Here is a 24,880-nt window from a genome sequence, read left to right on the forward strand (position 1 = left end):
TCTGGCAGTTAGGTCAATAACTGAAGGAAAGAACAGCAAGAAGTTTGGCCCCTTTCAAAGAGAAGGATTTAAATATCAAGGATTAAGATAGGCCTCTGGGAAAATCAATAACACTCTCAAACAGTTTTGAAGAAATGACTTTGACTCTACTGCAGAAGTCCAACATTGATGGAAAGTATGTCATTGAGCCTATTAGCATACTGTTTTGTTGCAAAAATTAGAGCAAGATAAATCAGTATGTGATTCATGCTTGGCTCATTCTTAGAATCAGCATGAAATTCCAATTGTAACTTAGATTTTAAAAATAACAAGGATAAATTTACTTTCCTGATTTCTACCTTATTTTCTGCGATAAAGCCCCAATCAATCAAAATATGTTTTCCAAGTAATATTCTCTATAAAATGTACCCATTTTAGGTAGCCCTTTTCCTAGCCCTGATTGTGCTGAGCTGATGAGGATTGAGTACTTTTTCTCCTCATTAGTGTGGGAAGGAATTGACTCAGTTCTGTTCTGGATCTTACTTCTTCAGAGAGAATGGTTAGGGCTGTATTTGCTGAAATCTTCGTTTGAAATACCCAGGCTGGAGCTGGGTGGAGGTTGGATGGGCCATACAGAAAGGCACAGTGTTTTCAGTCGTTTGGTTATTACTATCAACCTTTGGGGCCAGGGACATTTTTTGCGCCAACTGTACTATTTTTATTTGTCCTGCTCAGTTTTCTAATTCTGTCAGGTCTGATCCCTACACCTTTCATATCAGCACTGGGTGCCAAGGAGGCTTGGAAAGCCACCTGGAAAGAGAGGTGACTGAGCACCAGGCCGAGGAGGGGGACAGATAGGGCTGCTGACAGTGATGAGCGCAGGCTTTCTCAAAATTGCTCCCTTGTATCAAGGGTCTCTTAGCAGCCTCAACCCCTAAGAGAAGACTTCCTTCTGTGCCTTCTGGGCTCTGCAGAATACTAGGTCGGTAGGCTTACAGGGTGGGGATTAGGATGTCAAACGGACCCGTGTCAGCTTCTTAGCGCAGGCCAACCCCCAGTCTGTCTCCACGTTCTCATCTGAACGGTGAGGGTCATGCTTGTTCCTAGTTTGTGGAGCTGTTACCAGATGATTTAATGAGTCAGAACACATTAAGAGTTTAGCACACAGTAGGTACTCAGTAAAAACCTGCACTGAGACCAGGAAGTTGGTTTTCTTTTGTCGTCATCTTTCTCTCCCTGTCCTTACCACCAGAAGAAAACAGAAAGCCCCAAGAACTCCAGGTGGGATCTTTTCTACTAAAGATTGGGGCATGGGGGTTGCTCAGAGGAGGAAGATGCTTCTTTGGGGTTATGACTTCTCAGCTGCACACCTCCCTTCCCTGTTGCCCGCAGCCCCAACAAGCGAGGCCCACCAACGTACAACGAGCACATCACCAAGCGTGTGGCCTCTAGCCCGGCACCCCCCCCCGGAAGGCCCCAGCCACCCGCGAGAGCCAAGCACACCCCACCGCTACCGAGAGGGGCGGACAGAGCTGCGCAGGGACAAGTCTCCGGGCCGCCCACTGGAGCGGGAGAAGTCGCCAGGCCGGATGCTCAGCACACGGAGGGAACGTTCCCCTGGGAGGCTGTTTGAAGACAGCAGCCGGGGCCGGCTGCCTGTGGGAGCTGTGAGGACCCCACTGTCCCAGGTCAATAAGGTGAGGCACCATCCTGAGGCCAGGGGAGTGACCTGGGGAGCTGAGGGCCCTTCAGGACCACTGTTGGGAAAAAAGGGGGCGGGGGGAGGGACACTCATAATTCAGATTTTTCAGGACATACAGCAAGTTCAGGAAGTAAACCTATTTCAGAAGAGGCCTTTCTAAGCAAATGGATGATGTGTACATGTGTACCTCAAAATGGAATACTCTTTCAGAGCATTCATCAACCTGAGGGTAGATCATTCCCTTCCCCAGAGGCAACCAGTGTTAGCAGTTTCTAGAGATATTCTATGCATATAAGCAAATATATATATATATATCTTCCCTTCTTAAACAGAAATGATAGTGTACCACACAAAGTTTATGCCTTATTTTTTTCAGGCACATATACAGATACACACGTACATCAAGAATTAGTTTGGAGGGCCATACAGAAATTGGGAACAGTGGTTGCCTTCTAGAACTTTGAGCCTTTTGAAATCTTTAAACCATATGCATCTGTTCTCTATGTAACTTTGTAAGTTAGTCAATGAAGAGATGGCGGGAGGTGTTGAAGCCAAGGAGGGGGTTCCCCATGAGCAGGGGGTGGGTCTGAGTGCTTGGTGCCTCCTTGGCAGGCTAGCCAGTTCCAGGGCCCCCCTCTGGACAGCACAGTTACCTTTCTGTCCCTGGGGGGAGGAGAGGGGTGGTTTTCTAGATCACATTCTCCTCATGCCACCTGCAGGTCACAGTCGGGACCCCTGCCAATCAAGCGGAGGAAAAGCCCGTCAATGTTTCTTCTTAGCCCCTCTGACTTACCGATAAAACGGGTCCAGCGTATGTGTGTTTAACAGAGATCCATCCAAAGCTTTGGAGAATTTTCTGTGTTTTTCATTCCCTGATGAACCCCAAGCTCCGCAGCATGGCTCTGCTCGCTGGTGCCAGCCTGGGCGGCTCTCGGTGTTACCAGCCGCAGGGAGACCAAGCACGGCACGCGTCCTGCCGGGATCATGCAGGGCAAGCCCAGGGACTCTTGGCCCCCTAAGCTAAAACTCCTCCTCCTTTTGCTCCTAGGTCTGGGACCAGTCTTCAGTGTAAATCTCAGCCAGGAAAACCAACTCCTCATCTCAACCTGCAGGAAAACACCACTCTAAGGAACTCCGCTGAAGGGGCCCCCGGCACCCATCTGCTCAGCCACCCCAAGGCACAGCTGGGCCCAGACCCGCCTCCGTGCGGACAGCCCGCATCCAGGGGGTGCAGGGGCCGAGCTCTTCTGAGCTGCCAGCGCCTTCCTGCAGTCATCCTCTGTGCACTTTGTTACTCTTTCAGAGCATTCATCAACTTTTATACCTAGCTCTAGCCTGTACCGGTTCATCAGAGGAAACCAACCTGCGCTAACTACAACGTGGTTAGAATCCTATTTAATAGCTACTTTAAGATCCTAGGGTTGGTTGGATTTCCTTTTTTCTTTCTTTTTTTTTTTTAAAAAAAAAAGACAACAGAATTCTTAATAGATTTGAATAGCAATGTATTTCCTGTTGTAGTCCTTTTTAGCTAGATCACACCATCAGGTCTTTGCTCCGGAAACATATTGTGGAAGAGTCCCCGCCAGTTGGCTAACCTCCTGCGCTCATGTAGGTTCATTCTTGTCCCAGTCCATCTGCGCAGATGGCCCTGTTTGACCCAGGGTGACATCTTAGCCAAATGTTTACTGTTCTCATTGCCTTTTATGGCCTTGACGACTTCCCCTCCCACCAGCTGAGAATGTATGGAGGTCATCGGGCCTCAGCTCGGAGGCAGTGACTTGGGGCCAAGGGACCTCGAGGAGCTCTCCCTCCCTGCCCCTCAGCGTCATCTCCCCAGACTGCTGTCCCTGCTTTCCACGTAGCTCTGGCCAGGAAAGCATGCAATAGACTTGCTCAGAGCCCAGCATTGAGTCTCTGGGTCCGGGAGGGGACCGGGGGTGCCCACCTCCTGTCCACGACAGTGCGTTGTTCCCCACCCTGGGATGGGAAGAGACCCGTCCGGGAGTTCTGCATGGCGGTTCACTGCATGTGCTGCCCCCCGACCTGGCTGCCCCCCTTGGGTTGCTCTGCCGATGTACTAGAACATACCATAGCTCCCGCCGAATCGAGACCCTCCGACCACTTGCCAACTCACTGGCCACAACAAGCTGCAGTCTGTAGCACTGAACAAAAAAACCAAACGCTCAAGCCTTACGACCAGAGAAGGATTTCAGCAAACCACCACCTCACACCCTCACGCTTCCCTGACTCCCTTGTGGACGACTCTGTGTTCACACAACATCCAGCACGGTTCTACCCCACAAAACTGTGACTTCCCAAGTGAGCCTTTCCCTAGGGCTAGCTGAGGACCAGGAAGTTCCAGAGCACCGCGGCTCCTCCTCTGCCTCTGCTGGGGTCGGGAGGTCCTCCCTTAGGTGCCGCGCAGCTCACACGGTTTCTCACCGCCCGCTACCAGAAGGCAAAATTCCTGGCAACCGGTCAAGAAGCAACCCAGAGGCTCTGCAGTTGGCAAGCTAACTAGCGGCCTTACTTCTGCCTTTAATCTCCCACAAGGCACCTCTTGCTTCAGATTCTGCGTGACTCTTAGGCATGCCTCGAACAACCAAGGCACATCCTAGGTAGGCTGAAAGGTAGACCTGTTTCCACCACCACAGGTGAACGTGACCACATTGCAACCCCACGTTGTCCACAGTTCAGATCACTTTCCAGATTGCAACCTGGCCCAAATCCCAGCTCCTTCCTGCTTGTCTCTTAACCTAAGTGCTTTCTTGTTTGGAACGCCTGTGTCCCTCCCTCCATGTTGTTACACCCTTGGCAGGTGTCACGCTGTTGTTTTATGTATTGCTTGGCGTCTTTGGGGTCATGATGCATCCCCTCCCCTCCCCAGGGCAGATCAGACTGAATGTTTGCTGAAGTTTTTGTCTCTTGGTCCACAAGTATTTGGAAAGGTCACTGAAAACTGGTCTTTCAGTCTTGGTATTTCATTTAGGATCTCCATGAGAAATGGGCTTCTTGAGCCTGGAAAGTGTATATCGTGTGTCTCATCTGTGAAATGCTTCCTGCTATAGAACTAGCTCAAAAGACTGTACATATTTACAAGAAACTTTATATTCGTAAAAAAAAAAAAGGAAATTGAATTGGTTTCTACTTTTTTATGTAAAAGGTGCATTTTTCAACACTTACCTTTGGTTTCAACGGTGGTAGTTGTGGACAGCCATCTTCACTGGAGGGTGGGGAGCTCCGTGGGACCACCAAGATGCCAGCAGGAAATACCGGACCACGAAATCGCAGTCAAAAGCTTATTAGCATAAGTAAGATTCTAGGTCTCCAAAAGTACAGGCTTTTTCTTCATTACCTTTTTTATTCAGGATGAGGAAAAGAACACAAAGGAACAATTCAAGATCCATCTGGAGAGGAATGAACTTTGTTGTTAAACAATAGTGAAATAAAGCAATGATCTAAAATGTTTGCTTTTGTGCAATGACCTCTTCTTAAGAGACCACAAAAATCCCAAGTCTTGGGCCTGTGTCACCACAGGGTTGTTATCATGGCGTGGGACCTTGCTTCCTTTTCTCGTGGGGTCGGAAGTGCTTTTTTTCTGGGGTCAGGGAAGGACACAGCTCCAAACACACTTGCTTTCCTAGTGTCAAGCGGACTGGCAGCATTCTCTTCCAAGAGTGAGACCTTGTTGAAGTTTAGTCATTATTTCCAGTGAACCATGAACTTGGCAGGTAGGTCACTTTATAGGACTGCGGAACTAGAGAGCTCCTAATGCAAACAGGCCATTCTGAAAGGCTTGAGATTGGATTACCTATAATCCAGTTCTATAATATTAGCAGCTAACCAAGAAAACAGGTCACCTTAAAATCTCTCTCATCTCTTATAAGGCCCTGGGGATTTTAATGATGTAGAATTCCTTGGAGGAGTTCAGATCAAGGTAATTTAAAATGTAAATACTTCTATTTTTAACTAGATGGATTTTTAGAGTCTGTGAGGTAGATTTTTTCCGTGATTTTTTAGTTTGTTAGTATAAACTCTGCTTGATCTGGACAAACATTAGTTTTGGCAAATGGTGATTTCTTTCATGGTTCCTGTTGCTTTTACTCTCTTGATTTTTATTTTTCGATGAAGTAATCTGACCACAGTCACAATCTTACTTGCAGGGTCGTATCTGACATGGCTTGTTATAGGAACCATAGTTGCAATTCTGTTCTGCTTTACTCCTGGAGATAAAAATCTGCCAAAGGACATAACTATAAGAAGGGAAATAATTCAGGGGTACCTAGGTGGCTTAGTCATTAAGCCTCTGCCTTCGGCCTAGGTCATGGTCCCAGGGTCCTGGGATCGAGCCCTGCATTGGTCTCCCTGCTCAGGGGAAGCCTGCTTCCCCCTCTTCCACACCCCCTGCTGTGTTCCCTCTCTCTTATCTCTCTCTCTCTCTCAATGTGTTAAATAAATATTTTAAAAAGATAAAATAAAAAGAGAAATAATTCAGAAGATGAAACAAGTAAAAATGTTGGAACCTTTCTTTCCTTAAAATACTGGGGAAAGTCTATTAAATATCAACCAACCTTTTCAGTTAATGAGAATTCTTGACAGCCAATGGAATACTTCAAAAGCATAAACAGTTTGGTTCCAAAAGGAATGTTCCTGAAAGCTTCTCTGGACCCTAAGGAATGATCCCAAAGAAACAACAGACAATTACTCAGCCCACCATAAAATGAGGCCCAACCTTCTATACTGCCACGACTCCTTTTTTTCCCCAAGATTTTGTTTAGAGAGAGAGAATGCACAAGGGAGGGGCAGGGGGAGAGAGAGTAGCAGGCACCCCACTGAGCAGGGAGCCCGACTCAGAGCTCTATCCCAGGATCTTGAGATCATGACCTGAGCTGAAGGCAGACGCTTACAACTAAGCCACCCAGGCGCCCCACCTCTCCCGTTTCTTAAACAGAATCAGACATGTGTTCTGTGCTTACAACTTAATTTTCATGAGACTAAAGATGCTGACTGCATAGTAAATTTCAGACCATGAAACTTTAGGATTTGGAGACTTAGGCCAAAAAGATAATTTGCTTGATAGGACTGAAGTTTTTCTTCAGAACTGGGCCTCTTGAATCTGATTTACTCTAGCAACTGTCCATGCAGTTTTAAATCTAAAGCATTAAGACTAGGCCTACAGGGGTGGGAACAGCTAAGCTTCGGCTCCTAGTAACCGCTGAATCAGCCTATTCTGGTGGTTTTAAATTACTGCACTTTGCTCCCCTCCCCTCAGGATATCTGACAATGTCTGCAGACATTTCTGATTGTCAAGACTGGCATCTAGCCGGTCCGATGGTGTATGGGGCAGCCTCCATCCCCCACTAGGCTCCTATCGGGTCCAAGTGTCAAATAGTGCCAAGGTTGAGAAACCTTGGCCTGTCCTGGTCAGATTTCTCTCTGCGCAGTTTAAACAGTGCTTATGATGTATACAGCACAGAGACTGTGGCACCAGGCACACAATGTTTATATGAGTGTTTTATCACTTGCCTAATCAAATATTGCTTTATTTTCCAAAGCTGGGGAGGGTAAGGTAGTGGAAATACAGTACAGTGTTGATCACTTGGCTTTCCCTTGAGTCTGTCAATGATTAATGGAACTCCGTTTACCCGGAAGGGCTTGTTGGAGGTAGAGGAAAGAATTTTGAAAACGACTTTACTATTATATGCAGCTCAGTCTGTCTTTCAGAGAACCATAAAAAAAGAAAAAGTTGACTCACGGTACACACAATTTCCCAGATGAGACGGGTGAATTCACTCCAGGGGCAGTAGAAAATGTTGCGATGAGGGCTGGCATCCTCATCCCTGCAAAGGCCCATACTGAGGACAAAGAGGACAAAAAAGACTATGAGTGGGAGCTGACCAGAAACAGAGCAGGCCCCACAGACTGGGAGCTCTGGCTGCTCCAGCTTTTGGACCTTCTCTGAGGGTCTGACTCAACCGCACTGCTGGCTCTCAGGAAGGCCCTGCAGATGTTATTACAACAGGAAGGATGACTCAGGCTTTAGAAGAGATGCACATGTGCTCGTAACTTCCTTATTTTCTCCTGAAGACAACTGTCATTGGTGTTCTGGGTTAGAAGGCTCTGGCTTGTTCCTCCTTCCTGGTTTCTCTCTCCAAGAGAGGTGCTAAGGAGAGATTCTTTAGAAGCTGGATGGAGGGGTGCCTGGGTGGTTCCGTGGGTTGAGGCCTCTGCCTTTGGCTCAGGTCATGGTCCCGGGGTCCTGGGATCAAGCCCCATGTCGGGCCCTCTGCTCAGTGGGGAGCCTGCCTCCCTTCCTCTCTCTCTCTCTCTGCCTGCCTCTCTGCCTGCTTGTGATCTCTGTCAAATAAATAAATAAAATCTTAAAAAAAAAATCTGGATGGAGATGTGAGTGGTCTATAGAGTTGGATCCTCATTAATTCATTCAAACTGTTCATAAACACTGGTGGAGAATCAGGTACTGGGAGAACTGGATGCATGTTCTGAAATTAAACTGTGTGCATTTAGAAATAATGGGAGTCGAACCAAATGACATTTTACTCTTCCCTGAGTGTTGTCTCTGACCTCAACCATGGATGAGATCACTGTTATGTTTTTGGGTTTTTAATCTTGGCTTTTGGAGTTTGTAAGTTTCCTATTGAGCAAATTGAGGGGCTGGCATTTTTTCCTTTCTGGACTCCTGACTTCCTGTTTGTGGCCGTATCCCAGCCATGTTATAAAGGCTTTGGAGCTCCCAACACTAAGGGAGCCTGAAGATCATCTAGTGCTAGTCCAGCCCCTCTCATTTCTCAGGGGAGGAAATCAAGCAAAGAAAGGCTATGTGACCTGCGCAAGGTCACCTGAACTGGATCAACATCCCTAATCTCATTCCAGCATTGACATGCTGGGAAGGGATGGAGCAGGGGAATGGCAGACTCCAGTGAGAAGTTAGGCTTTGATCTGGTTTCAGAGCACTGTTGACCTCCCTCCCATTTATACCCGTAAGTGAAGCCAGAGGAAGGGAAGAGCTTTGCCCGGGTCCTTTGATCTTTGGCTTCAGTATTTTGACATATGGTCCTATTGACCCAATACCGTTTTACATGTTAGGAATGTGAAAGCCTTATCTTTGGTTCTATAAATCCGTCTGTATATACATTTCCGGAGGGAAGAATACATCTTCATTCAAAAGCAATTTGGGTTCCAGGACAAACAGAAATGAAAAGAATCTGTGATCACCAAATCAGCCCTATAGGAAATATTGAAAGGGGTCCTCAAAGCAAAGTGAGAGCCTAAAAGTAACACAGACCAGAAAGGAACAGAGACAATATGTAGTAACAGTGACCTTATAGGCAATACAATGGCATTAAATTCATCTCTTTCAATAGTTACCCTGAAAGTAAATGGGCTAAATGCCCCAATCAAAACACACAGGGTATCAGATTGGATAAAAAAAAAAAAAAGACCCATCGATAGGTTGTCTGCAAGAGACTCATTTTAGACCCAAAGACCCTTCCAGATTTAAAGTGAGGGGGTGGAAAACCATTTCATACCTACAGATATGGAATGTATCATCAGATTGACTGATTGATACAGATTGGATAAACTTTATCCAACAAGAAGATCTAACAATTGTAAATATCTATGCCCCTAACATTTGAGCAGCCAATTATATAAACCAATTAATAACAAAATCAAAGAAACACATCAACAATAATACAATAATGGTAGGAGACTTTAATACTCCACTCACTGAAATGAACAGATCATCTAAGCAAAAGATCAAGGAAATAAAGGGTTTAAATGACACCCTGAACCAGACGGACTTCACAGATATATTCAGAACATTCCATTCCAAAGCAACAAATACACATTTTTCTCAATTGCACATGAACATTCTCCAGAAAAGTTCACATCCTGGGTCACAAATCAGGTCTCAACTGGTACCCAAAGATTGGGATCATTGCCTGCATATTTTCAGACCACACTGCTTTGAAACTAGAACTCAACCAGAAGAGAAAAGTTGGAAAGAACTCAAATACATGGAGGCTAAAGAGCAGCCTACTAAAGTATGAATGGGTCAACCAGGAAATTAAAGAATAATTTTAAAAATTCATCAAAACAAATTAAAACACAACCGTTCATAATCTTTTGGGATGCAGCCAAGGTGGTCCTAAAAGGGGAGTCCATAACACTATAAGCCTTTCTCAAGAAAGAAGGTCTCAAATACACAACTTAACCCTATACCTAAAGAAGCTGGAGAAAGAACGAGCATAGAAACCCTAAACCCAAAAGGAGAAGAGAAATAATAAAGATCAGAGCAGAAGTCAATGAAATAGAAACCGCAAGAACAGTTGAACAGATCAACGAAAACAGGAGCTGGTTCTTTGAAAGAATCAATAAGATTGATAAACCCCTGGCCAGACTTATCAAAAAGAAAAGAGAAAAAAACCCAAATTAATAAAATCATGAACAAAAGAGATCAGATCACAGCCAACATCAAAGAAATACTAACAATTTTAAGAACATATTATGAGCAACTATACGCCAGCAAATTAGACAATCTGGAAGAAATGCATGCAATCCTAGAAACATATAAATGACCAAAACTGAACCAGGAAGAAACAGAAAACCTGAACGGACCCATAACCAGTAAGGAAATTGAAGCAGTAATCGAAAATCTCCCAACAAGCAGGGGCCCAGAGCCAGATGGCTTCCCAGGGGAATTCTACCAAACATTTAAAGAAGAATTAATACCTATTCTCCTGAAACTGTTCCAAAAAATAGAAATGGAAGGAAAACTTCCAAACACATTTTATGAGGCCAGCATTACCTTGATCCCAAAACCAAAGACCCCATCAAAAAGGAGAATTACAGACCAATAGCCCTGATGAACATGGATGCAAAAATTCTTACAAAATGCTAGCCAATTGGATCCAACGGTACATTAAAAAGATTATTCACCACAACCAAGTGGGATTTATTCTTGAGCTGTAAGAATGTTTCAACATCCACAAATCAATGTGCTACATTAATAAAAGAAAGAACAAGAACTATATAATCCTCTCAGTACATGAAGAAGAAGCATTTGACAAAGTACAGCATCCTTTCTTGATCAAAACTCTTCACAGGGTAGGGTAGAGGGTACATACCTCCTAGCCTCAGCAATCACACAACAAAAAGAAATAAAAGGCATCTGAATCAGCAAAGAAGTCATCAAACTCTCACTCTCTGCAGATGATAGGATACTTTATGTGGAAAAGCCAAAAGACTCCACTCCAAATCTGCTACAGCTCATACAGGAATTCAGTAAAGTGTCAGGATATAAAATCAATGCACAGAAATCAGCTGCATTTCTATACACCAACAGCAAGACAGAAGGAGAAATTAAGGAGTTGATCCCATTTACAGTTGCACCCAAAGCCATAAGATACCTAGGAATAAACTTAACCAAGAGGCAAAGAATCTATACTTGGAAAACTATAAAGTACTCAGGAAAGAAATTGAGGAAGACACAAAGAAATGGAAAAACGTTCCATGCTCATGGATTGGAAGAACAAATATTGTGAAAATGTCTATGCTACCTAAAGCAATCTACACATTTAATGCAATCCCTATCAAAATACCATCATTTTTTTTTCAAAGAAACGGAACAAATAATCCTAAAATTTATATGGAACCAGAAAAGACCCTAAATAGCCAGAGGAATGTTGAAAAAGAAAGCCAAAGTTGGTGACATCACAGTTCCAGACTTCAAGCTCTATAACAAAGCTGTCATCATCAAGACAGTATGGTACTGGCACAAAAACAGACACATAGATCAATGGAACAGAATAGAGAACCCAGAAATGGAACCTCAACTCTATGGTGAACTAATCTTCAACAAAATGGAAAAAAGTCCCTTCAACAAGTGGCGTTGGGAAAATTGGACAGGCACATGCAGAAGAAAGAAACCAGACCATTTCCTTACACCACACACAAATATAGACTCAAAATGGAAGAAAGACCTAAAGGTGAGACAGGAATCCATCAAAATCCTTGAGGAGAACACTGGCAGCAACCTCTTCGGCCTCAGCTGCAGCAACTTCTTCCTAGACACATCACCAAAGGCAAGGGAAGCAAGGGCTAAAATGAACTACTGGGACTTCATCAAGATCAAAGCTTTTGGACAGCAAACAGTCAACAAAACCAAAAGACAACTGACAGAATGGGAGAAGATATTTGCAAACAACATATCAGACAAAGGGCTAGTATCCAAAATCTATAAAGAACTTATCAAACAACACACAAAGAACAAAGAATCCAATCAAGAAATGGGCAGAAGACATGAACAGACATTTCTGCAAAGAAGACATCCAAATGACCAATAGACACATGAAAAAGTGCTCAACATCACTCGGCATCAAGGAAATACAAATCCAAACCACAATGAAATACCACCTCATACCAGTTATAATGGCTAAAATTAACAGGTCAGGAAACGACAGGTGTTGGCAAGGATGCAGACAGGGGAATCCTACACTGTTGGTAGGAATGCAAGCTGGTGCAGCCACTCTGGAAGGGGCACGTGCTCCCCAATGTTTATAGCAGCAATGTCCACAATAGCCAAACTATGGAAGGAGCCTAGATATCCATGAACAGATGAGTGGATAAAGAAGATGGGACACACACACACACACTGGACTGTTATGTAGCCATCAAAAAAACCCCGATATCTTGCCATTTGCAATGACGTGGTCAGAACTAGAGTGTATTATGCTAAGTGAAATAAGCCAATTGGAGATCTCACTGAGATCTATAATCTATAACTGAGATCTCACTGAGGTAAGGAATTTGAGAAACAAGACCAAGGATCATAAGGGAAGCGAGAGAAAAATGAAACAAGACAAAACCAGGGAGGGAGACAAACCTTAAGAGACTCAATCTCAGGAAACAAACGGGGGGTTGCTGGAGGGAAGAGGGGTGGGAGGGATGGGATGGTTGGGTGACGGACATTGGGGAGGGTATGTGCTATGAGTGCTGTGACTTGTGTTAAGACTGATGAATCACAGACCTGTACCCCTGAAGCAAACAATACATCATATGTTAATTAAAAAAAAGAAAAAAAGAAAAAACCAATTTGGGTTTAAGCATTAACCATGTCACCAGCCCTCAACCATCATGGGAATGCTAATAGAGAAGGCACTGCCTGGGTCATAGGACACTTCACTTTTACATTTGGCTTTGCCCCTGTGATTTGCGTCTCCTTTCCCACATCTGTGAAATAATTTCCATTACCTTGGGTTTGGAGTCTTTCCCTTGGGCCTGTGAGCAATCTTCTAAACCACAGGAGACTTGCTTTGTGTTAGCTTTTAAAGAAAATGGAAGTCCTTTAGGTGCATCAACGGCTGTAGAGACTGCAGAGACCATGGTTCCAGGAGGTGGCCGTGCCCGCATGTCCACCACAGCGGCTGGCTCCCTCGGGAGTCCTCTGTGGCCACTGGGCTGCTGAGGAGTCTTACAGGGTTTCCTGACTCCCAATTCCTTTTTACATTAGATTTCCAAGTTCATGCTGTTTCCCTCCCAGCCTGGGGCTGCTGGCTTCCTCTGAGCTCTGACGCAGGCTAGCAGCCAGATTTTCTAAGCCCCCCTCACAGAAAGAGCGGTGCTGTTCTGGACCAACTCATACAGGGGCCCCACCACCAGCCACCTTCCGTCCCCATCATGGACCTAGGGGCTGTGCTCACAGCTTGCCAAACATGGCAATGGTCTCTATGTTTTTGGTGCTTGAATAGATCCCCTTCATACTTTCAAGCTTAGGTATGTATTTTCAATTGTATTTTAAAAATACTTTGTCCAGTTTTGGAAAGAGGAGTTTTGCATGTTTCCATAGTCTAAATAATCTCTGTAGTCCTTAAAGTCTAGGGTTCCCACATTACTTGAGTTTTCAGAGTGAGCTAGCTAATTACCGACGTAGGGATGCTTTCTACACTACTCTCCACCTCAAATGACTGAGGTTCCCTTTTCTCATAAACTTATTTAATGTTTTCTGACGCCTGGGAAGGAAAGGCTTATTAAAAGCACATCTGTAATCTTTCAGCATTTTTGGGGGAACAAACAGAGCTCCTTTTAGCTGATGGGAGCAACTCTGACTCCAGAATGTCCTGGTGTCTTCCAAAGCAGGTGTCAAGATCCCACCACTCCGTGGTGCTTACTGATGTGCAAGATGTGATAAAACCTCCGACCTGGGGATGCCCCCAACCTGCCCAAACTGGAAAGCTTTGCAGTCGGCTCTCCTTAGCTTCCCCTCCTGACTCAAAGGAGCTCAGTTTTACGGGCTCCTTAGCACCCTTCCAAATGCTACGTGCAGAATGGGTGGGTCAAGGGAATGTCCCTCAGCTGCAGCTGCCCCATCACTCACCCCAGAGTACCACGAGGATGTGACCATTTTCAGTGAGTGCTGATATGATAAAGACTGAAAAAGCACTGTGCTGAGTAAACCTCTGAAGAGTTCCAGTCTCTTCTCCAAAAGACGGAAAGAAAATCAAAGCTTCCTCCAAGTGCACATCCCGTTATCTTTACAAAGCTTTATTGAAACCTGTACGTCAAGGTGACAATAATTCAGTTTGGAAAACAGTAACAAAAAAAGGGTATCCCAGACTCAGGTTTACCAAATAAATACTGGAAACCAGGGAGCTCGTTCCTCCATCTCCCAGCAGGAACGCAGAGTATAACAACAGCTTCTGAGGACTTGGGGACAGGAACCTGTGCTAATGGGCACATCTGCAGCAACTCCCTGGAAACCATGCCGAGTGTAAAGAGGTTTGCTTTGGTCCAAAGGATGTCTTCCCGACAAAAATTTAGAAGGCCGCTGAGAAGTTCTAAATTCCTTCCAGAATAAGCACGAGCAAGTGCTACTGCCTTCGCTGCTAAGTAGAGATGGAGGTCCTGAGCAAGGCGGCCAGGCTGGTGTAAGGTGCTTCTCCAAAGTTTTCACGGTAACACGGTCACCTTGTTACGATTAGAATAAAAAGCTGGACAACACTCCAGCTAACACTGGTCAGTCCTCAGATCATCTGGCTTAATGGAGAAATACGGCAGTGATTTTCAGTCTGTTCTGAAAACAGATTATTGCTGAATACAGTTCACATCATCTATATTCTGGTTGGGGTGGTTTTAAAATTGCCCTAAGGCCATAGAATCAGCCACCTCTGGTTTAAAACAAAAGTACTTACTGCACATAAGCATAAGAAACAATTGTCAATCTTCACCTGGAAATCAGACAGGTTCTAATTTCTATAGAAATTATACCTCCCTGGAGCAGAGAACAGGAGACAACCTATTGCTTTGATTTCAGAGGACCAGTTGTTGCTGTCAGCTCCAGGCCTCAAGAGGGACAAGGGGATGGCCTCAAAGACACTTATGGTTAGATATTTTGTGTGGCCTCAGTCCCGGTTTCCTAGGTTTTACCAGCAAAGTGGCTGGGCTTCATTTTTGGCTTAAGAAGCATCTCCACGACCAGCTCAGAGAATGTCTGTTCAGAACTGCACCTGTCCTCATGCACTGTGGTGTGGGGGCCCCAGACCTTCTGTGTCCCCGCACTCTGTTCTCTGCTCCGGTGAGCCCTGAGGCTCATAGCCACTGGGGGCCAAGAGGACTGTTCCAGACAGAGGCGCTTTGGGAGCTGCCACGCCTGGAACAAACCTTCAAGCAGGACTACGGCGGGTATGAAATGTCTTGTAAAGAGTGTGAAATGAAAAATTTACAGTCCGTTCCCTCTAGTGGAAAGCATGCACGCGTGGAGGCTGGGGGTGCACACTGTTCCCTGGGGACCACCGCTGGCTCCTGGCTCTTCATATGGGCTTGTATAACAAGGTGGTGACATACTTTTTCTTGTAACGGTGGGTCGCGCTGAGAACCATCACTCCATCCTGAGGAAGAGGGTGGAAATTATCAAAGGCAGGACTAAGTCAAGGGCTCAAACTTTAGTGTGTGTGTGTGTTCGAGAATCTTCAAAGGGACTTAATAAAGAGAGTCCCGTTCTGCCTTCAGAACTGGAGCCTGTGGGTCTGCATAAGGGCCCAGAAGCTGGTAAGTACTCCAGGTAAGTACTTAGGTAAGTACTCCTTAGGTAAGTACTCCAGGTAATTTTGTTGCTAGGGGGCCTCAGAGTACACCGAGAAACACAGCTCTACCAGCGACAAACATGTCATTACCTTGATAGAGAGTGCGTAAAGGTGGTTCAACATGACGTGGTTGGGCTCAGGGAGCAAAGCCGGATCACACTGTGGGGGCAACAAAAGCAGACGGTGAGCATTTAGGAATTGGAAATGAAGAAGGTTCCCCCTTTATTTCACAGCAGTGGGTATCCAAAGGAACGAAGCAGGCTCTCATGCCCCTTTCTGCTTAAGCTGGGCAGTGAAAGGCTCATCTAAGAGGACAGATGAGGTCAGGGGGGTCATGCCTCATTGCTTCAACTAAGGGCAGCTCCCTGTATGCCTACTGGATGCACTGGTATGTGTCTTGGTCAGGCTCTACCTTGGCCTCTAAAGTGTGGGTCAAGGCTCTGTCCTCTTATAGAAAGGGAGGCAGGAAGAAAGAGCTGTCCACTGAGTGCATTTTTAGAGAAAGCAGCAAGATAAATCTGTACTAAACATGCCCGAGCAGTGGACTACAAGCTCCTGTCTATATTCAGGAGCACAAAGAATGAAACGGATAATGGGGGGCCGGGGGGGAGAGTGGTGTCTCCGGGGACTGAGCCATGGCTGCTGTGGGGTGCTGCGCGCACACACCTGGGTCGGCTCTGCAGCGCAGTGCACGTGTACCCGCTTGTACGTGGCCTCCAGAGTGTGTCATGCTCATTTCATCACCTCAGAAACATGTGAATTTTAGGGGGTGGCTTGGACAAAGCACAAGAACTCCCAGATTCTTGGGAATTAGGGCCGTGCTGCACGTATCTACTTTAACGGAATGGAAAATTAACAAGGTAATAATGGGGTGCTCTTCAGGATCCAGGAGATTATACACTTCTTTTTATGTGTAATATCAGGGAAAATGTAGGTTACCCAGATTCCCGAAATTTGGATCCAGGAGCACTGATGTTTTTGAAAATGATGTGGTGATTTCGATTAGATTCTAAAACGTGGGGCCAGAGGAGGATTTCCATTCAGTAGCTTACTGAGAAGGGACAGCTCTTTATTTCATCATGATTTACAAGAGGTAGGGCCGAGACAGGAGACAGACATAGGAAGACAAGCTCAGAAAGGCTTCGTGTGATGGGAAAGCAGCACCCACACTTGGGGAACATCTTGCTCGTAGCCCAGTTCCACAGCGGGTGGGGGGGGGGTCCCCCAGCAGTTAACACCGATGGGCAACCCGGAGACCTTTTTATCAACTGCTTTCCAAGATGTGGTCAGAAAGGGGAGCCTTGGAACACGAACATGGAGGACGGTGCTGGCAGACAGACACCTGTGTACTCACAGAAATCCCCGTGTCCTTGTTCAGGATGACCTGAAGCAGGTGTGGAGGGAGAATGGGTGGGGCTTTAAACCGTTCTTCTGGTTTTGAGACATAGGGCTCCTGATGGTAGGGTCCTGGTGGGGAGCTGGACAGCTCTGTTGGGAGATGATGACAGGATATTTACATTGAAAATTATGAGTTTTAGAAGCAGTCTTGTTGAATTTGTGGCATCATCTAGTTTTCCTTATCCCCTCAATAAAGATTTCTATTCCCTTGAAGAATATACAAGCCCCCCTGGGTGAAGAGTAGAGGCAATAAGAAAACCCTTCTGAAATCTGGGGGACTGGCGTAACATTCAGCAGCAAGCTCAGATGCCCTGGCAGCAGACAGTGGTGGTGGCGAAGCTGGTGATTCCGGGTCAGACTAACAAGGAGGCTGCTCACAGAAACCCAACCCGACACGCCCCTGCAGAATAATGCTTCTTGCCTTGGGCTGGGCTGACAAATACCGCAAAAAAGCTCAGGGCTTCAAGTGAGGCTTAAGCAGCCAAGCCAAAGGTCTGAGTTCCACCAGCCAGAATAAAAAAGATAAAGCAGCCTGTGTACACAGACTGGGTGGCAGAAACAGGTTACACAAGGCACGGGCGCATTTCAAAACTAAAACCAAAAATAAAAAATTGAAAACCTGATCTCTACAGGTCCTCTGACTCCACCACACTCAGGTTCCTTTCAAACTCTTGCTTGAGTGTCTCGATTACACAGATATGTTAAGAAGCTTCTAGAAGGGCAGTGTTTCTTAAGATTCATAAGAGACAGCTCACTTAGCAATGCTGGGCCAGCTGGAAGGGACTGAGAGGTTGTTCAAAGGACACCTGGGGCGGGTTCTGGTCACCTGACCCTCAGGGCCATCCAGAATAAACCTGATGCACTCTGGCTCTGCCAGTTCCCTTGATGTCATTTTCTAGGGTACAGCTCCCTTCACACGACCCAACCAGAGGACAATAGGAAACAGAAAAGCATTAAGTGCAGAAAACTGAGTCATTAGGAGTAAAGATGTATTTTAAGAAAGTGAGTATCTAAATACGAAATCCACACAGAGCCTGATGCTGGTTTGCTGGCAGTGAGGGGCAGTGTTCTTTCCCCAGGTGGTCTATGCTGCAGAAACTTGAATAAAAGCTTTGGTATGTGGCCTCATGTTACAGTTACAGTAACAAGGGGATATTTGGGCATTTTCTCCATCCCCTAATTCCCACCTATTGAAAAAAGGAATGACTGACTGCTCGAAAAGATTAGCTAGCTAGCTATCTAGAGACAATGCTATTTTTGGATTTCCAATTCCTGCTCAACAAGCTGGCTTTTCAGCCACAGCAAGCCCGCCATGGTCGATTTACCACTGTGCTTTCTGAACTGATAAAGAGTAAGAGATCCTGGTGGCGGAAGCCCCAGGCCGAGCCAGGTAACAACGAAGAATCATCCTGTAAATGGAACTGAACCCATCGTGTTAGATTATCAGGTACAATCCAGGGCAATCTTTTTGCTGCCTCCCACAGGGGTCTAGGAATTATTTAAGCCCCTGCGAGAAAGGGCAGTGAAGCTGGCACGGACACTTTAGATTACAACACACCACTGCCTCTGAATTCTACGTATTATGTTTCTTCCTGTGGATTTGGATGGAAAGCAATTTACTGAAAGCTCAATGACTGGCTGACTCTTGGGAGATGGTAAAGTTGTATGAGGCTGGAACTGAGCAGGTCACACAGCCTGTTCCCTGTGATGAGCCTCCGACTCCCCCAGAGGGATTCTGAGAAGGTGCTAATACACCCCATGAGGTCACGGAGGCGTCCGATTATCACCTGTCAGGCTGCGGCTCTTTAGGCGGGCACCCCGAGCGGGTCGGGAGTGGGAGGGAGCCGGCAGGCTTTCCCTGGGCTGGCTCATCACCAACCCAACACAACTCTCCAGGGCCTCATGGGCCCTGCCCCGGGCACGAGATCAAGCTCTGGCTCTGTCTCCACGGTCTGCTCTCTGAGGCTAAGCAGACCTGCCGAATACTGAAGATGACCAAAAAAAAAGACTTCCAGCTCCCTTGGGGCTGGATTTCAACCACCTGACCTGACAGAGTTAGGAATTACTTTTGTGGCTCCTGAGGGAGCTACAGACACCCACCCGACTGGGCATCAGCTTGAGCTCAAGAGTGAGAGGCAAGAGAAGGAAGAGGATTTCTGGACTGCATGGCCCCCACCTGCACACACGTGGTATAAAATAACTGTGTTCATACCAGACACATCGGAGCACTTTTGGGAATCCACCATTAAAGCATCAAATACTTCAAAGTCAGTTTTCTTCACTTGAATGATGTTGTTAACTGTGCCAAGCTGGCTGGTTACTATTGGCTGGGAAGAGACAGACAGGCAGAAATCATAATGTGGAAGGTCTCTGGAGTTATTCTTTAGAAAATTTAGACTTCCTGGCTGGAAGGTCTCATCTCCGGGCTAGCCAATCTGCTCCTCTCCGTCAAGTCTGCCTGTACGTCTGACAATCGGCACTGCTATCTAGCTCAGCCACACACAGGGACTTTTACCGGCGGAACAAAGGGACCTGGCCCAATCGATAAGGGAAAGTGGTCTGGTTGGATTGTGCAGGCGGGCAGAGGACCAAGGGCGGGAGGAAGAGTACCTCAGAAGGGTCGTGTGTCCACTGACCATCCACAAAGAACTTGTACTGATGCTCTCCTTCAGGCAGGTCCAGGATGGCTACGAAGTTATTGTGGCTGCGATGAAAAAGGAAACGGGATTTTAGCTGGGTGAGCTGCCCTTCTAAGTTTACCGATAAAATCTGCCATCGAACAAAACCCAATCTTTCCCTGTGAAACCAAGAGTCCAGCTGCAGAGGAATAAACACTTTTAACCACTTGTGACAAGTCAGGAGAATGATCCCAATCTAGAAAAGCTGTAAGGAAGCAGCAATGCAAGGGGTTTCCTGGAGGACTCACGTTGCTAAGTACAGAAATAACCCGCCTTCCCACCATCAAAAGACCCACAATCGGGCATGTGTCTTTTCAGCTTGCATGCAAAACACCTCTTGCTGAGGAGGACAACAGCTCCAGGTAAAACTGAAGTTTTAGTCTTTGTCGATCTGCCTTGGGCAGGAGATGGGACTCATTCCAAAGGATCCAGATAGGTCTCTAAAGAAACCTGCTTCCCTACTAAGACAAGATTCCAGGAAAGCTTTCGGTTTTGTTCCTCAGACTTAAAAGGACTTGTAACTCTGTTTCCCTGCTATTCTGACATCAGCCCTGGGAAAGCACGTGGTCTGGGACAGGATTCAGGACTGACCCAGCAGGGGACAATCTCTCCCTCTGTTTCATCAAGAACACTCACTAGTGAAGATGCTTTCTCAGGGACAGCTTGAGAAGGAAGTCCATGCTAGGATTCCTGATCACACGTTTTGCTATGGTCTTGCTAATGATGCCTACAGAACAGGTTCCTTCCAAACAAAAGTAATACACAGAGAGGCAAAGTCAGAAGGAACCTCAGAGATGATCTGTCCAAAATTCCCTTCTTACAGATAGAAACACTGGGACTCAGGTGTCACCAAGAGGTTAGCCCAGCCAATGCAGACTCAAATCCTGGTCTTGAAGATTGCCAGCCCAGGGCTCTCTCTCCACTGCACGGGGAATAGATTTCTTTCTGCAGGAGGAGCCCTGCCTAAGCAAACACACAGCTGCATACCTGAAGTCAAAGATGTCCAGGAAATACTTGTTACTGAGAAATATTTTCTTATAAGTGTGCTCTGAACCTAGAGACTAACTGGGTGTGAGATGGGAACCCAGTGAATTATTAAGCAGAATTATTTTCCATTCAGCATCCATTTTTTTTTACTATTATTTTTTAAGATTTTATGTATTTATTTGACACAGAGAGAGAGATCACAAGTAGGCAGAGAGGCAGGCAGAGAGAGAGGGGGAAGCAGGCTCCCCGCTGAGCAGAGAGCCCGAGGCGGGGCTCGAACCCAGGACCCTGAGATCATGACCTGAGCCGAAGGCAGAGGCTTTAACCCACGGAGCCACCCAGGTGCCCCTCAGCATCCATTTTATAAAAACATCCTTTTCTACTCCCCACTTAGAAACCACAGAATCCCTGGATTAAGACAAGTAAGTGAATGCTGTCCGGGCAGTTACCTTCTTGTGAGGGGAAGTTTACTCCAGTTGTTGAAGGACCCAGATAAGTAAACTTCCTTTCCGCCCCCCGTCCATCGAAACACTGTCGGCCGAGCCTGCGCAGGGGCTTTGTCATTCACTTCCAGATCATGCTGCCAAGCCAGGAATTCTTCCTTTTCTGGAGCCTAGAAACGGAACAGTTTACTCAGGGACAGGAAGCCATTGCCAGCTCCCTACGATGGCCAGTCACCCTGAGGTAGACGATTCATCCTAAAGAGGCAGCGATTACTACTTATGTTCACACTCAAGCTCATCAACTTAATGGCTGGGCTTTGGTTCCTCCACTTGGAAAACAGAGATAACAAAACGAACTATTTCTTAGCATTGCTGTGAAAGACTGAGAGGGCCCATGTAGACTGCTCTGCATGCTGTCTGACACATACTACTTAATAATTATTAGCTGTTAATACTGTTGCTATTAAAGAGATCTACACCAAAATTTTTAGTAAAAACTACAGAACTCGCTTGCAAGCAGGTGCAATGACTTCAAGACCAGATAGATAAATGTCATTTTCTCCCCCTTAATTCACAAGATTTGAAGTACATGGACATTTGTTAAAGACAATTCCAGAGCTGTCAACTTGAAAACGCACAAATCCAGATTCTGAGGGAAAAAAGTATCTGAAGTGCTGTCCAGGCACTGGGAAGAAAAAGACACAGAATGACCCTCCGTATGGCAAACAATAGCTTCCAAGCACGGGAAGTGATGTGTATCTGAGGTATTCCAAATTAGGAGAGAAATAAATACATACAACTCTAGGGGAAATAGATGTGCTTTTGGATCTTTTACATATTTCCTAGTCGGAAGCCAAAGATGTTAAAAGAACAAGAGTTTGAGGCTGGGGGAGACCTTTAAAGGTATCAATGAACGAGCTTCTAAGACCTTCATTTCAAATACTGACCAGTTTGTCTTTTTTTTAAAAAGACTATTTATTTGAGAGAGAGAGCACAAGCAGGGAGGAAGGAGAGAGGGGGAGAGAGGCAGACTCCCTGCTAAGCGGGGACGCTGACATGGGATTTGACGGGGACCCTGGGATCATGACCTGAGCCAAAGGCAGACGCTTAGCTGACTGCGCCATCCAGGCACCCTGACCGGAGTTTATCTTAAATGATGCCTGCTTTCTTTAAGACTGAACAAGATCTAGAGATCAAAGAATAACAGACTGGAAGCACTTGCCACTGAGAAGGTGATAACTAACCACAGACAAAATGGTCAATTAGTGTAGCTAAAATAATCCATGACTTTTTGGGGAGTATAGGGCATTCAATCCACTGTCTCTGCTCCATTTCAGTAACTTCTGAGGAAGTGATAATGGACATTATTTAAAATCATTGTCCCCAGATCCCTGTATGCTAAACGTCTCTTGTAAGAATTCTGGAACAGCAACAGAACAGACACTTCTGGAAGAGAGTAGTTTGGTTTTTATGGTGTCTTAAATAGCTGTCCTGGGCCACAATTACTTCTGGGGGAAAGGATACCAAGTCACCGGGGAAACAGGATTCCAAAGTTCACTTTGCACACAGGTCCTCAGGAATGCAACAAATTCAGAAAGCAAGTGCATATCCCAGGACATAAGCCTCAGTAAAAGACTCTTTAGTTAGACCTAAAGCCAAGATCTAAGTGAGGATTTAAGATCATAATGTGATCACCAAGCCCAACATCTGAGAAAATATATGAGTGAAGGTGGAATGAGTTGCCAGGCAATTAGCCTAATGGGCAATGATGAGTAATACACAGGCACAAACAGAGAATATGCTGGACTGGGAGACACCTTGATTTTTCCCAAACCTACTCTGTTGCACTGTCCTTAAAGGATCAGGTCTTCCTTTCTTAGGATCTACCACAACACTTATCAGCTGCCAGAACCACTAAGTGGTTCTGGACACCAGGTGTGGGCCCTGGAGCTGGAAACACAAAACCCCATCAGGTAGCTAAAGGGCATATGGCTGAAGCAGGAATCAAGACTTATCTTCAAAGTTTTTTTTAAAAAAGATTTTATTTATTTATTTGACAGAGAGAGACACAGCGAGAGAGGGAACACAAGCAGTGGGAGTGGGAGAGGGAGAAGCAGGCTTCCAGCTGAGCAGGGAGTCCCACGCCAGGCTCAGGCAGACACTTAACGACTGAGCCACCCAGGCGCCCCAAGACTTATCTTCCCAAAGTTTTGATGAATTAAAGCAGACTACGGTAGGATCTCCAAATATGGCCTGCAAAAATGTTTGCTTTGGTCTCTTTTAAATCTGAAGCCATATTTACACAATAGGAGAGAAAACGTGAGTAGCACCTGGCTGCCCCCCTTTCAGACTGACACTTCGCTCACCCCCTGACCTCCAAAAGTGGATTGAGTTTTCTACCTCTGCTCTTAAGTAGCCTGGTGAACCAAAAGTTTCAGTTAGAATGAAACACCTCCGGAAACAGCAGTCAGCTGTGTAACTCTACTTTCTGCTTACACACGTGCTCTGGGTTATCTCCAAAATCGACAACAAACTGCAAAGCCAGATGCTACAAGAAGTGTCAGTCTTCGTAAAGGTGAAAAATTTCTCAAAGCAGTGAAACTAACTATACCTACGAGGAGAGCAGAGACTGAGGCTCACCTGCAGCTAGCTCAACGATCTTAATTAATTAAGAATTTGAAACGCTGTCCCAGAGCTGCTTTCGCCTTAATGATGTTAAACGAAATCAGTTCCTCCTCCCTCGGGGTGACTTTCTCATCGGTAATTAGACACAGGTTCCTGGATTACCAAGAGGGCTCTTACAGGACCATCTGGCTTTTTAAGTGCACGGAGTTACGGATCACTTCCTTCCCACTCACGCTGAGTTTTAGAGGGGATGAGGCGGGGGATCTGGGAGAGGTCTCCTCCCCTCAACATTAGTCAAGGGGAGCCGGATTCCCCCACCCCCTCACCTTGATTTCCTCGGAGTGGAAGAGGTCGGCGTCCTCGGGGCTGTCCATCAGGATCTTGGGCCTGTCCCCGTCCTTGGTGCCCCCCGAGCTGTCCCTCCGCGGCGTCTTGTGGCCGCCATGCCGCTCCAGCGCGGCCCGCTCGCTGCTCGTGTTGCCCATGGCCGGGGTCTGCGGGGACACCTGCAAGCCGGACGGTGCTTCGCTCCAGGAAAGGGGCAGGGGATTACGGCAACCGGCGGGTCACACGGACCCCGGGAAGGAGTCGGAGGCCCGAGTGCCACTCCCCTCGGGCGAGGGGTCCCGGCCGGTAGCCTGTCCGAGGCGGGCGAGAAGGACCAGACGGGTTACCCAACCGCACTTAGCCCGAGAAGCCCGAATATAATCCGACAGTTTCCCAACAAATCCCCCACCTCTTAGCAACTTCCGCTTCCGGCGCGTCTACGAGTCAGTCGGGATCCGGGGTGGGGGCGGCGGGGGCGGCTGGCGAAGCGTATTAGTCTAATTCGACCTCAGTTCCGCTTCCGGTCCAGATTGGCGCGGTCGGCGCTCCCTGAGGAGGCCTCCGCCGGCCTGGGAGCACGCAGTCGCAGTCGGCTGCTACGACCGGACCCAGGCAAGGCTGCTGACGGCCGACAGGGGGCGT

At 46.5% G+C, this 24,880-nt stretch overlaps 2 protein-coding genes and 1 long non-coding RNA gene across 3 annotated transcripts in view; 1 reads left to right on the top strand and 2 right to left on the bottom strand.

Moving 5' to 3' along the window:
• CIT (citron rho-interacting serine/threonine kinase) overlaps positions 1-5,149 on the top strand; it is a 162,176-nt gene extending 157,027 nt beyond the window's left edge. The window contains 3 exon segments of the mRNA XM_032876169.1: positions 1,372-1,438; positions 1,440-1,676; positions 2,730-5,149. Of these exon segments, the coding sequence (XP_032732060.1) occupies positions 1,372-1,438; positions 1,440-1,676; positions 2,730-2,753 (328 nt within the window). The 3' untranslated portion in view covers positions 2,754-5,149.
• Positions 4,819-6,479, bottom strand: LOC116878553. Its single transcript, XR_004384853.1, has 2 exons — positions 6,253-6,479; positions 4,819-5,036 (listed from the first exon to the last, which is right to left on the bottom strand). It is a non-coding gene; the product is annotated as an uncharacterized LOC116878553 (long non-coding RNA).
• A 7,742-nt stretch (positions 6,480-14,221) lies between these two features.
• PRKAB1 (protein kinase AMP-activated non-catalytic subunit beta 1) lies at positions 14,222-24,557 on the bottom strand. Its single transcript, XM_032876170.1, has 7 exons — positions 24,238-24,557; positions 21,293-21,456; positions 19,789-19,882; positions 19,391-19,505; positions 17,135-17,268; positions 15,871-15,939; positions 14,222-15,585 (listed from the first exon to the last, which is right to left on the bottom strand). Exons 1-7 carry the CDS (start codon positions 24,394-24,396, stop codon positions 15,508-15,510), a joined length of 813 nt encoding a protein of 270 aa, XP_032732061.1. The 5' UTR covers positions 24,397-24,557; the 3' UTR covers positions 14,222-15,507.
• Between the last annotated feature and the right edge of the window lie 323 nt (positions 24,558-24,880).

This window comes from Lontra canadensis, unplaced genomic scaffold (assembly GCF_010015895.1).
Source record: "Lontra canadensis isolate GAN:19392208 unplaced genomic scaffold, GSC_riverotter_1.0 scaffold58, whole genome shotgun sequence".
Classification (NCBI taxonomy): domain Eukaryota; kingdom Metazoa; phylum Chordata; class Mammalia; order Carnivora; family Mustelidae; genus Lontra; species Lontra canadensis.

Coding starts and splice junctions, on each gene's coding strand:
- PRKAB1 (XM_032876170.1), bottom strand. CDS start 24,396: ATGGGCAACACGAGCAGCGAGCGGGCCGCGCTGGAGCGGCATGGCGGC. Junction 21,457..24,237: donor TCCACTCCGAGGAAATCAAG/GTGAGGGGGTGG, acceptor TTCCGTTTCTAG/GCTCCAGAAAAGGAAGAATT. Junction 17,269..19,390: donor AAAGTGCTCCGATGTGTCTG/GTATGAACACAG, acceptor ATCTCCCAACAG/AGCTGTCCAGCTCCCCACCA.